We start from the raw sequence: 13,982 nt of genomic DNA on the forward strand, positions 1-13,982 counted from the left end.
AAAATAACTTTGAATCACAATATTCATGTTTAGGAAAAAACTGTTATAAAATCTATTATACACATGTTTTAGTACAAAAATGTATTTCTTTAAAAAAGTGTTTAGATCTTATCTTTAGATCTTTTTTAAAGGTATATATATATTTATATATATATATTTAGGTTCTTTTTTGTAAACTTTACTTCCAGAATCTTTCGATTCTATGATCTTCGATTTAGTTCAGTAGTTGCTACGTGCAATATATACATACATACAATAGAATATTTTTATGTAAAGAATAAAATGTTTACAAAATAGAATGTTTACAAACATTCAAGCAACATAGTTATAAAACTAGCTATATAAGAGGCTCTGTGGGAATTAACAAATTGAGGTAAAGCAGGCAAATAAGAGCCAAGCTCTGTCGTTAGTGAGCATTTATTCGTTTACTATAAATCAAAGCTGAACATTCGTAAGTTCTAAACAATTAATTTCGATGCAAGATATTCTATTTCGTGACTTAAAAGCGTAAATTTCTATTTAGAAATTAAATGCGAACGTTTCGACCAATTTTTTGGCCATCTTTAGCGCAAACTTAAATAAAATGTTATTAATGTCGCATAAAAATTATGGATTATGCAGATATGACTGAAGCGATGTTGTCTTGTTAACATTTTTTCTCGACATTATTTAATCTTTGGATCGAAAATATTCGGTACTTTCCTCCCTAGTTGGCAGATCAGGGAGTGTGACTCCGTTTTCTTTGATCCTTTCTTCGCATTTTCGACAGTCTTCAATAATGGTATACACTTTTTTAATGTTTCAACCTAGGCAGTCAAATAAGGACTCAATCAAATATAGTTATAGACAGAAAGACATCTGGGCTAACATCAAAGTTTTAGTCTTAACAATTTGGAGAACAGACAGAGATTCTGTGCGCTTCAAAATATACCTGCGCGCCGAGTCGGTTTACTGTTTATAACTTTTACAATTTTAATAATTTCAAATTAAAACTTTACAGAAGTATTTTCAAGACCTTAAACTACAAGATTCCGTAAAAATAATCGATTCCCAAATCGACATCGTAAAAAAATTTTTTTTTGCTTACTTGTAGGTCAAGCGATAACTACATGTATACAGAAAAAAACACCGTTTAATTTTTTTGTTTCATATGATATTAAGGGTTGATATCGTGTCAACCAGCGATTGAGGCACTCCACGCGGCATCATAGTTGAGGAGGAAATAGGAATAGCAGGCGATATTTTTAAATAAATAAATATATTATGAAAACATACGCAAAAGATGAAATTAAAACACCGCATAGTTTTGCTAAAAAAAATTCCCAAAAAAGTCATTTTTTTAACCAAAAAAAAGAGATTCTCCTCTTAATATAAAATTTTCTCCATGTAGTACACATCGGGTATATACCGACTACAAAACACACGTTTTACTCGGTAACTAACGGCAGACTAATAACAATCGGATCTTCAGACTCTTGTAGGCACGTCACTTAAGTATATTTCTGCTAGATAGTTTAAACTCATTTTTTTTTAATGTACATCATTAAAAAGAAAAAAAATAAGATCAAAATCACCCCTGTGTACCGTAAGTGTTATTATTATAAAAGTTATTATTAACAATTAAAGAAACAAGTATTTACATGTGATCATTTGAATTCATCCGAGCATGAAGTTTATATCAGTTGTATTGTGTTTTTAAGTAAACACGTGGGCAGGAGAGGAGAAATTTTCTGTTTTAATTAAAAATGCAAAATCTTTTTCATAAACTTTTTATTATAGCAGATAATATGCTTTATGATAAAATAGAGAGATAATTAATAATACAATATTAAAGTTTTTACATATAATAAATAAATAATGACTTTTTCATAACTTTTTATAGAAAATCAAACGCTTGCGCGGGGAAAAAGCTTTGCCTTTCAGCTTGCATCCCCACCTCAAGAAAGTTAATCCATCCAAATTTTTTAGAGATGAAGAAAAATACAAATTTATTCTCTCGAAAATGAGATTAGATTAGTTTTTTTGGGGGGTAGCGGTGCAGGAAAAGAGGAGTAGCCCTTCTCCCGCCCACGCATTCGATTTATTATACGTAAATAAATAAATATATTATGATGTTTTTATTGAATGCATAATATATTGGATCGAAAAATCATGTTCTGTTTGATAAACTTTTTTTGTTAATAATTTTTTAATAAACAATGAACGACGGTTAAAATCTATTAGATGTTACTTAGGGTCATGATCTTGACAACATATCAAGATCAAAGGGACGGCTGAGAACAAATTTTCGTTTAGGTAATATTTATTTAGTATTCACTAGAATATCATTCTAATATAAACATGTGTTTACTGTAATATAAAGAAATAGTAGCGTCCAAAAAACTTTTGGCAAATAATTTTTTACAAATTACTTTATTAGAGTTTTGTAAATTACTTTATAAGAATAATATATACATATATTAAACTTTATAATATAAGCTTTGTTCATAATAACACATGTGTATTTGACGAACAGCACCGATTTTTTCTGCAAACAAAAACTAAAGGAACGAATATCAATATAATAATAAATATAATATTGCTATTCTGTTGCCGGAAGAATAAAGAAATATAGTTGACAAACAGCTGCATCAACACGAATAATAATAAGAAAAAAATTTTCTCTCCGAAAAGATAATTTTTAAAAATTATTTTACAAATTGAGGAATCTATAACTTATATCACCAATCGACAATCACTAAATATAAAAACAAAGCGAGAAAAAGATCCTGTCAAATAAAGACACTAGAAAAACATTAAAATTTTTCGAGATACGAGTTTTCCTCTAAAATTTTGAGCACATCTTCAAAAATTTATAAAAAGAAAATCTTGTGAGACCAATGAACAATGGTCACAATCATTATTTTCATCAGTACCATAACTCTCAATTCTTTCCACTCAGTTGTTGATGTATCTGCTCTCAATATGTAGAGTGTTAAATTCAGTATTAATATAGAACTTTATTTTGTTTATGTGCTCTCGCGAACCAGTCAAAGACCAGGACATCTTATCTTGCCGTATTATTAATATGTTAAGAAAGTCAGCCCAAATAGTAAAACAATTGAACATTTTTCCTATTCTTTCCTCATCAAAATTAAGTAAATTTTTTAGCCATAATTAATTCGATAATCTAATGTATTAATTAACCTTTCAAATCGATTTTTCTATTCCCCTCGCTCTCTAATTCAGTGACAATTTGTCTTGCTCATTTCCTCGATACTATTCATTTTTTTATATATGACATTTATACTTTTAATTTCATTTAATTTTAATTATATAAAAAATAATGTAATCACCAGTCAGAATTTAGAATTTATCGTTAGGGTTACTCCTATGTTATTCTAACGAATTTGACAGTCAAATGTAATCTTTAGACTAATAGGAATAAGAGAAGATTAATAAGAAAATAATAAAACATAAAATCTAAATTTTATTCGCAAGTAAAATACGTAGTATTTATTAATTCATATACATAATATATTTTATAACATATTAAATAAGAAATTAGTTATTAAAAGCCAAGTAAATCCATGTGCGTTTGTCTCGCACATATTACATTAGGTATGAAGGTCGTTAGAATAACGTAGGAGTAACCCTAACGATAAATTCTAAATTCTGACTGGTGATTACATTATTTTTTTATATAATTAAAATTAAATAAAATTAAAAGTATAAATGTCATATGTAAAAAAGTGAATAGTATTAAGGAAATGAGCAAGACAAATTGTCATTGAATTAGAGAGCGAAGAGAATAGAAAAATCGATTTGATGTAATAAAACTATGTAAAAAAGATTAAACTCTTACCAAAGAAGAACTACGGAACGAATGTTCGAAAGAAACAAAATAATAGTGAAAGAATCAGTATTTTTTTTTGCTTTCTGAACCCTTCCTTTGAGTTATTCCTTGTAAGACGTCTAACTTTGAAACGGTTATTTTACACTCTTTTTTTGGCCCATTCTTTCTCCGAGTCTGAACGAACAATATACTATTTTTCTTTTTATTTCTTTTTCCTTTTATATCCTTATTAATTAATATTTTCATCATAAAGTTGTTTTCTAGTCTTGTAAACGACGACGAATCCTTAACCATATTCCAGACTTACTAAACAATGCCAATCCAGTCGGCTCAAACTGTAAGGGAATATCAGTCTTCTCACTTAGCTCCACTTTATAATTTGCTATGAGAGTAACAAGACATACTTTTGTTTGGATGTAACCAAACTTCATTCCTGTTTATAATAATACAAGAATAAAAAGTTATACAAAAAGTATATATAATATTAATAAGTCTTAATAATATATATAATAATGTAAAGTAAGTATATATTATATTAAATATTTTTTAGTAGTATTATAATGTTTTGAAAAATACAGCCATGGTCAAAAATATTAGGTACCTTTAAATTTTTCATATTTCTTAATGTATAAATACTAAACAGATTAAAAAATTTTAAAAAACTATTGCTAACACATTAAAATTAATACTTCAAGCTCTAAAGTGCTTTTTTAATTTTTCGTCTACAATGATTTTTCAGGAAATATCGACATTTCTGAAAAATACAGGTTTAATTTCAAAGTTATGTAACTCGGCTAAAAAAAAAATGAAAATAGAAAAGTTAAAAAAAAAAAAAACATTTGGTAAGCAAAAGGTTGTAGTTTAGGAAGTTGACTTAAATTTATGAGAGAAATTTTTTTACCGAGCTGTAGAGTATCAAAAATACATAATTTTAAGAAACAAAACAATGACTTCTATTTTAAAATATAAAACAAAATACAACAATTTTTTAATATACCGATGACGCCTTAAAGTTGCTATCAATAGTTTTTTTTCTTGGCAAAAAATTATCGCGCAAACGAAAAATTAAAAAAGCTTGAAGTTTCAGTTTTAACGTGCTATTGATAGTTTTTTTAAAATTGTTTCGTATTTATACTAAGAAATACGGAAAATTTAAGGATGCTAATATTTTTGACCATGGCTGAAGGACTTTTTAATATATATATAGAAAGATAATATATGTTACAACTTATTTTATATAAATATTGCTCAATTATTAAATGGTTACTTAATGATATATTACCAATACAGATTCGTGGTCCATCGCCGAAAGGTAAGTATGCCTCTTTATCGTGAGACATTTTTTTATTCTCATCAAGAAATCGATCTGGGTCAAATGTATTTGGATTTTTATAATAAAGCGGATCATGATGGATTGCATAAATAGGCATGAGAATTTTTGTGCCTTTTTCTAAAACAACATCCGAATCGGGAATTTTATACGATTTTTGGCAGGTTCTTTGCATCGCACCAACGGGCGGATACTTCCTAAGTGTTTCTAAAAGTGTGGTATATTTTTAAAATTGTCATTATTTCTGTACACATTAATTTATACGCAGTTATATAATGATTGAAATCGTACTAAATATAAAATCGTGTGTTATTTTACTTTTTTTGTTTAAGTTTTATACATTCAAAAAAATATTTTGCTAATGTAGATAGATTTCTAGATGTCTCAATTAAAATTTATAGCTACTTTTTATATCTGTTAAAATATTATTTGTCACGTATAGAATTTATAGCAGCAATATTCTAGCAATTTCTCTAGAAAATTTAGATTCCATTACCAAATATTAATCACAAATTGTCCTTATTAATAGGCCTTAAAGATAGGCATTATAGAAAAATTTTCTGTCTAAATTACACTAATAGTACAAGTATAAATTCTGTCTTTATCATTTAAATTGATTTTAAGTGCAAAATGCAGTATCACAGTATTTTAATAATTTATCTGTTTCAGTTAATCTTTTACACCTAAAAAATTTTTGTTGAAGTTGCAAGATCATTTTTTTGAGTGTATAATACACAAAGCTCAAAATATTAATGAAGAACAATGTAAAAATTTAAAACAAAAGTAAAAAAATTGTTAATAAACAACATTATTTTATCTTCCAAATTTAATTTTTATAATATCTTATTGTCATTGACCTAAGAAGTGTTGTGTTAAATTAATGGCCAACCACTAATAATAATTAATAAAATAGGCAACCAGTAATCTTACTAGCTGTTACTGAAGTAACTGAATTTTGTAAACATTATGCTATGCACATTATTTGCTATTTAAGTACATTATGTTATTCAATCATCGGCATTTTTATTTGGACGAAAACTTACCGCAAACGATGCAATCGAGATACTTCATTTCGGATATAAAATCATAAGACATACAGCCGTGTTTCTTGTAGGTGATTTGTATTTCGTTATACAACTTTTCTTGAATCTTAGGATTAGCAGCCAACTCATACATACTAAAACCTATAGTGATCGATGAAGGATCGATGCCAGTGAGTGAGAATACAAAAGCCTGGGCTGTAATAAATCTGTCATCGATGACTGGAACATGTGTCAAAACAATTTTTTATTCAATACATTAATAATTATATTGTAAATTAATAATTTAAAGTGATAAATTAATTTTAAAAATATAAAAATGAATTATTTTTTACATATATGCATTATATATATATATATATATATATATATATATATATATATATATATATATAATGCATATATGCATATTATATATTATTATATATTATTATATATACTAAAAATTAAATTAAATTATATTCAAATTTTTAAAAACTTAGCTTTCTTCTGTGATTATGTTTTACATAAGTAAAATTGTTGTGTTGTACATAAGTAGATTGTCATCGATTAATTATATATATATCAGAAAACGCGTAAGTTATAACATAATTATAAATAATATAAATAAATATTTAATTAGGTATAAACATAAAATTTATAATTATATATTAATATTTATAATTATATATAATTGTATATAATTATATATTTAATTATTAAATATATATATACGAATATATATATATATATATATATATATGTGTGTGTGTGTGTGTGTGTGTGTGTGTGTGTGTTTATGTGTGTGTATAAAGCTACAGAATGAAATTGCTTCAACAAATAATGAGATCCCTTTTTCTTACCTATATCACTAGATTCGGATATCACATTTTGCGACTGTGCTAACGCATTTTTTATTTCTGTTTCCTTAGTTTTTAAGTTTATCAAAGCTTGCATAATATCATTTCGTGTTGCGTTATTCACTTGTCTATATGTAATTATTTCTTTCATTATCCTCGTAAAGTAGGCACTAACCTTTATAAGAGAAAAATGCAACAAATATAAATTAAAATTTAAATTAAATAAACAGATTTGTTTTTCTTGCTATATTTACTTGTAATAATATTAATAAATTGATACATTACATCTCTAGGTATTATGCAGATCGATAACCATTTGAATATTTTGGGCATGTAATGGCGTATATATCTTTTCATTGATATCTTTAACGATGGATCCAACGCCTTTTTACACATTTTTAGAAATTCGGAATCACCATTTTGTATCGAGTTAATTTTGAGTCCGAAGAAACAAGTTGCAATGATCTCGCTGGTAAATTTCATAGAAAGATTTCGAAATTCGATGGGCTCTTCGTTATCTGCATATTGGTCTACAAATTGCTAAAGATAGTTACTATTAGTTTACTATTAGTTTAGTGCAAGATCTGTAACTCGACAAATAATACGTGAAAATGTTGTTTTATTATTAGTATTCAAAACTATTTTGTTGTAAGAGCAATGCACTTTGAGAATTTTTTGGGATGGATTTTATTTTGTTACATTTAATGAGTTTCAAAGCTTTGTATTTAATAAATTTTATGTCGCGGATAAAATATTTAAATTAGTTTATAATTACAAATTACAATTTTTATTTAATATTACTTGGAATTAATTTATATTTATGTGAAATTTTACAATTAAAGTAAGTGTTCGATCTCTATAGTTAAATTGGTAAAAATCCCGAATAGGGAACGCAGCTCCAATGAGATATGTTATCAAGGTTATGACCAATATTATGAGTAATATGCAAAAGGTTTTAGTCGTCGCTCATTGTTTATTAAAAAGTTTCATAAATAAGACATAATTTGTCATTGCAGCTGGGTCCCCTATTCGGGATTTTTACCGTTAAATTAATGTCATTTGAAAAAGAGAAGAAGAAAAAGAATCTTGATTAAAGAGGTGAATGCTGTTTCTTAAGGGGATTCAAAAGCTGTTCTATATTATCGACCAAAATTTAACCTAACATGACAATATATTTGCTTATAAAAGTTATAAATATAAAAGTTTTGCAATTTATCACACAAAATAAGACAGGTTTCTGCTAGGAATTGCATGAAGGAATATTTGTGGACTTTTAGAAATGACGTCTGACGTGAGTTTGTGTTTCAATCTCGCACACTCACAGATGCACGAGAGTAATTTTTTACAGATTTTGAAAATCTTTTTTACTGGGTTTGCAAAGTCATTTCAAAAAGTTTACTAATATTCTGTTATGTTATTCCAAACGCGGACGCTACATCTCAAGCACGAACATACCGTAGAATTTTTTATATTAAATAAATATTATTACGACGTAACTGTCATCTTTTAATTTTTTATCATTTTTATATTAAATTATTAGCCCCCTCGTGTTGTTTTTATAAGTACTTTAATTGTGGAGAAGGATTTATCAATCTTTGTAGCCAAAAAAGATATTTTCAAAATCTATAATTCATGTTCTGTTGGTCATTTTGGATTCACTTAATATAGTCTAATATTGTTTTCTCTTGTCTGTGTTGTACATATTGATGTCATCTACTAGAGAAGCAAATTATTTTTTTTCCTTAACTTAATTTACTATTGCTATACTCTTTGGCAAAGCACAGTTTTGTTTTGGAATTTACTTTAAAAAATAATATAGATTTACAGATTAAATATAAAATTCTTTTTTTTTCTCTCCTTTTCTTGTTTCCTCTCTCTTAAATATTTAAATTGTTATTATATATTCTCAATATAATATAATATGACTGCCAAATTACAGTTTGGATTTCTCACGCAACATATTTCTTTTTAAAAGATTAAGTTTTGAATATAAATAATGTACAAATGTAATAGGACGTGTTATATGCATAATCGTTATCTTCATAAATTATTTCTAACTTATATTCATAAATTACTTTACACTTATTATTTATTTTTATTATTAATTAAAAATTCTATATTTTTTTATCAAACTTTGATACTTGTGTAAAATAAAAACATTTTACTAAAAATATTATGCTCATAAAAAAATGTATCGAAAATGACATATGAGATACCTTCAACTTTTCTGACACTTCTGTTATTAATTCAAATACGTGTCGAATTTTGTTGGGTGCAAAAAGTGGGGTGAGCTTCGTGCGTAATTTTCGCCATCGTTGTCCACTCAAATTTACTAAATGTGCGCTAAGCGGATCAGCGTGTTCGTTTATCATTATGCCACGATCTAAATAGAATTATGAATAAATAATTACAATCATTAAATGTAATTATGTTTATTAGAATATATTACCGCTATGAAAATTGTATTAAAATTTTATTATTTATTGCTTAAAAAATTAAGGCTACTTGTATATTATCGTAATTATAGAAACAGAAGAAAAAATAAATGATAAAAACGGATGCACTAAAAATTTCAGGAAACTAATTATTGCAATAACAAAGGTCTATAGCTAGCAAAACAGCTTGGATAAAAATATCTGTAGAATAGAAAAGAGTTCAAAAGCTAAAACAGTTAAAAGACGAGATTTTGTGATTAAAGAAGAAGAGAGTGACTTACTTTGAAAGTAGACAAAGTCTTTTACGAGGACGCACTTAATTAGTTTCGGATCTCTCAACAGAAGGACCGGTGTTGCGAGCTCGTACATACCGACAAACGGATAACCTTCGTACTTTGTGTATATCATTTGAAGGCTTTCAGCAACTGTAATCTTTAGCATCGATAAATTTTGGATATTTTTGAAAAATGAAAATTTAGAACCAGGCACATTTCTTCTTAACCAATAGGTATAAAGTCTCCAATAATAACACAATAGTAAGATACACGATAATATCAGCAGCAATAATAGAACCATTTTTACAGTAACGGATTAATACTATAAAATATTTACCATTAAAGTATCTGAAATGTATAAAGGTACTGAAATGCAAATAAATTATTTAATTAATTTTACAAGTAACTATTTAATAAAGTTAAAAGGAATTAAATTAAATTTTATTTTATAACTGAACACAATGTCTCACATATTTTATTATAGAACTATGTACGTATTATGTTGAATATCGAATAACTTATCAATCTTGTATACGTTTCATATAAAAGTAAATGGACAAATATGTTAAATATGCTTTCTAACTTATAATAAGAATAGTGGTACATTGACATACTTTGATTATACTTATTTTTTTTAAATGCGTTTAAAATTATAAAAATGTTGTTTGTCCGTTTCTCTGGTTAATATTTCAAGATTCGAAAGATGCGCGCATAACTGTAAGCTATATGCAGAGAAACGCAACATTATATACCTACTCTTGCATAACACCAATACGCAAGTCTGGTTTTTGGATCAAGGTCTCATAATGAAGTTACTTTTTTTTAGTTAAATAAGATGTTTTCTCTTACTTTTTTTATTTATCAATGATATTTTTTATTTACATTGATAACTGCAGCATTGTGTGTGTGTGTGAATAAATAGCATATAATCAGTCACTTTAATATTTATATATGTATTTATTCAAGTAAATATATTTATTATAAATAATAATTAAATAAATTTAAATAAACTTTTCGTCTTTGAACTGATATAATACATTGACCTCTATTTAAAATAAATATTAATAATTTCGATGTACTTAAACATATACCCTCTGTCCAAAAAGAAACTGAACTTTTCGAAAATAGAAGAAACAAGTAATGCCATCTGCTTTATCTTATTTGCCATTTGATCAATTAGAAACCAAGTTATAATACCAAGAGTCACAGTGGTTTTGTCGAACGGTCGGAAAATGAATTTCAAATAAAGAGCTGCGATTGACTTTTGTGTTAAACTGGATAAAAGTTTTACTCAAACGCATCAAATGCTTTAAAAAGCATACGGTAATGAATGCTTATCCCGTACTCAAGTTTACGAGGAGGAGGATTACACACAAAATGATTTGTAACTTCGATAAATATAAAGCCATGTGTGCTATTCTACCTTTTTGTTTGTTTGTTATTTGTATAATACACGAAGTTTTTAATAATAAAAAAAGCCTATGTGATTATACGAAAAATTGTTGATAAAAACAACTTATATCTTATCTTTTAAATATAATTTTTTAGTTTAATGTCTTCCATTGACACAACCTACATAGAGAATTGTCTGTAAAGTTGTTGTTACGATGCCAATAATTTTTGCACTAGCTTATTTTTGAAAAATTAGATACAGAAAGATGCGATAACATTGTGCTATTAAACTCATATAAGTTCTAATTTTAAAAACGACCAATTGATGACAATATGTTAACATTGATTTACTACTCGCATACAAAAGATTTAACAGCAATTTATATTTTTGTCGATTTGTTATTTACAATTAACGGCACATTGACAATTTATAGACGTTATGGAACATACTATTATAATATATTGTAACGTTATTTCATGACATCTTTTGATAAATATTTTTTCAATGATTAAAAATATATAATAAATCAATAAAATTTAAATAACTCAATTTATAAAATTTAAGATTTTATATATATATGAAGATTAGGTTTTTTTATTTTACATCTTAACTAGATGTAAAAAGCTGATTTTCACTTATTCGGATATTTCATCTGTGTTTAAACAATTAATTCAAGATCTGGAATCTTTTGATCGTTAATTGTACGTAAAACAAATATATAATATATGCATTAATTTGTTCAATATGATATTAAATCACGCTTGGTTATCTAGAATATTTGCCATAGATTACTTGCTACAACACACGACGCATAAATCTCCTGATATTTTATCACTGCTAGCTGCTATTACTTGTATTATTTGTATTTTTACATTAAGTCTGAAAATAAAAGCTTTTGATAAAATAACCTTGGCAGTATTGTTTAACTTGAAAAACGGTATACAGATTCCTACTAGGACTTGGTACATACAGAAGTAAGTATGATTGTTTGTATAATTTTATAAGCAATTGTGAATTTTTGTAAACAAAAATTATACATTGTAATTGAACATTACACAAATTTTAACAACTAATTTTTAATTTCTTTATAACATTGTAATTTCTCTATTTTTTTCTAAAATTTTTTGGTCAGAATATATCATAGACGTGCTTTCTTTTTCTCTCTTTCTCTGTTCAAGTATTCAAGTTATACATATACAGCATATATGTACAAAATTCTATTTGAAATTATAATTTTATTTTATAATGATTTAAAGATCATCATCGATTATCGAGCAAACTGAAGATGCTATGGATGCTTTGTTGGATGTTTCGATTGTGTCTATACCCATAAAACTAAAAAGAAAATTGAGACAAAATCTTTCATGATTGCAGCGCGAGAGTTGAAAGAGTTTTCTTTATTACTATTGAGACATGTTTGTGTTGTTATATCTGAATCTTTATCTCATCTCTATCTTTATTAAATATTAATAAAATCGATTATCATTATCACACATTTAATCAGCACATTTTTCTTTATTTTTCATGTTATTAATTGACAAGAAACGAGATTGAAGGTGGTATATTCTGATTAAGTATTGGCCATCTATAAATAGTACATAAAGGGATTATAAGAAACAGTAAATGGATTATACGTGCAGCGTAGAATCAGAAGAGTAGATGTTAATGTTGGTAAATACCTATTAATAGTCTTTCAACGTAGACATGTTAAATTAAACGCAAGTTATCCAAAGTGTATTTTTATAATAATATATTATTAAGTGTACTTTTATTTTAATTTTTTTATATTATGACAAATGGTCATTAAATGAATCTAAAGATATCTAAGAGGTATCAAACAAAATCTGAAAGTATCAAACCAATATAAAAATTATTGGAGAATTTGAAATTAATCAAAATACACGGTTAAAAATAGATCTGAGGTCGCAACTCTCCTAGCTTTGAAAATATAATGATATAAAATATTTTGAAATTTTTATGACCTTGAAGACGATCTTGAAAAAATTTGAAAAAATTTGGATATATTTTGATATACGGCTCCTATATACTCAAATTTTTTCAGATTTTTGGACATCTTCGTCTGCGAGATAGAAGGCAAAATAACAGTTTTTCGCATTTTTGAAGATGGCTCACCTGCAGAAACTTAAAAAAATTGGTTGGAATATTTAGAAAAAAATAGAATACGTATTAAAAAAATTCAATGTATGTTTTTTCGTTTTAAAGTTATAATAATATAAAAAAATAATATTTTAGAATATTTTTTACCTTGAAGATGATCTTGCAAAACTTTTCAATATACTCAAATTTTTTCCAGATTTTTGAACGAGAGGTTTCCGAGAAAAAAATTAAACGGAAAAATGAGTTTTTTTAGCCACCTAAGAAAGAGGTAGGAAGGGGAAAGGCGCTAAGGTGATAGAACTTACTTTTTTCAGTATACAAATAAGTCCTAATAGGTTTTTTTTAAAAAGTAAAGTGAGGGCATTTTGACTATTATAATGGGTAATACTTTTTACTGAATAGATAAAAAAAACTGTTTAAGTTGCTAATTATTACTAAAAAAATTTATATTAATATACAGTTTATGTTATATATAAAAATCGACTAAAACTCCATTATTCGGACACCTTATAATGCATGTACGTATATGCATTTACAAATATATACGTAGACATATATTTTTTTAATTTTTTCAATAATATATAATATTTTCAGAAAATTTGAATAACGCAGAGAGTTTTATGATAGGTGATCGTTATTCTTCTTATAACTTTGTCAGAGGAAGATATAACTCTCTATCTGATGAAGGTCTATTCAATTATGTACAGGTAATTTTTT

General features: G+C 26.3%; 1 protein-coding gene and 1 long non-coding RNA gene across 2 annotated transcripts; one reads left to right on the forward strand and one right to left on the reverse strand.

Moving 5' to 3' along the window:
- Window positions 1-4,095: 4,095 nt before the first annotated feature.
- LOC140670972 (probable cytochrome P450 6a14) lies at window positions 4,096-10,055 on the reverse strand. Its single transcript, XM_072901929.1, has 7 exons — window positions 9,761-10,055; window positions 9,261-9,427; window positions 7,330-7,584; window positions 7,048-7,219; window positions 6,209-6,427; window positions 5,118-5,372; window positions 4,096-4,268 (listed from the first exon to the last, which is right to left on the reverse strand). The coding sequence occupies exons 1-7, from the start codon at window positions 10,053-10,055 to the stop codon at window positions 4,096-4,098; spliced, it is 1,536 nt and encodes a 511-aa protein (XP_072758030.1).
- A 2,378-nt stretch (window positions 10,056-12,433) lies between these two features.
- On the forward strand, window positions 12,434-13,316 carry LOC140670997 (uncharacterized). The gene is made up of 3 exons (XR_012047658.1): window positions 12,434-12,562; window positions 12,690-12,818; window positions 13,210-13,316. It is a non-coding gene; the product is annotated as an uncharacterized lncRNA (long non-coding RNA).
- The last annotated feature ends 666 nt before the right edge of the window (window positions 13,317-13,982 follow it).

Source organism: Anoplolepis gracilipes, chromosome 1 (assembly GCF_047496725.1).
Source record: "Anoplolepis gracilipes chromosome 1, ASM4749672v1, whole genome shotgun sequence".
Lineage (NCBI taxonomy): Eukaryota > Metazoa > Arthropoda > Insecta > Hymenoptera > Formicidae > Anoplolepis > Anoplolepis gracilipes.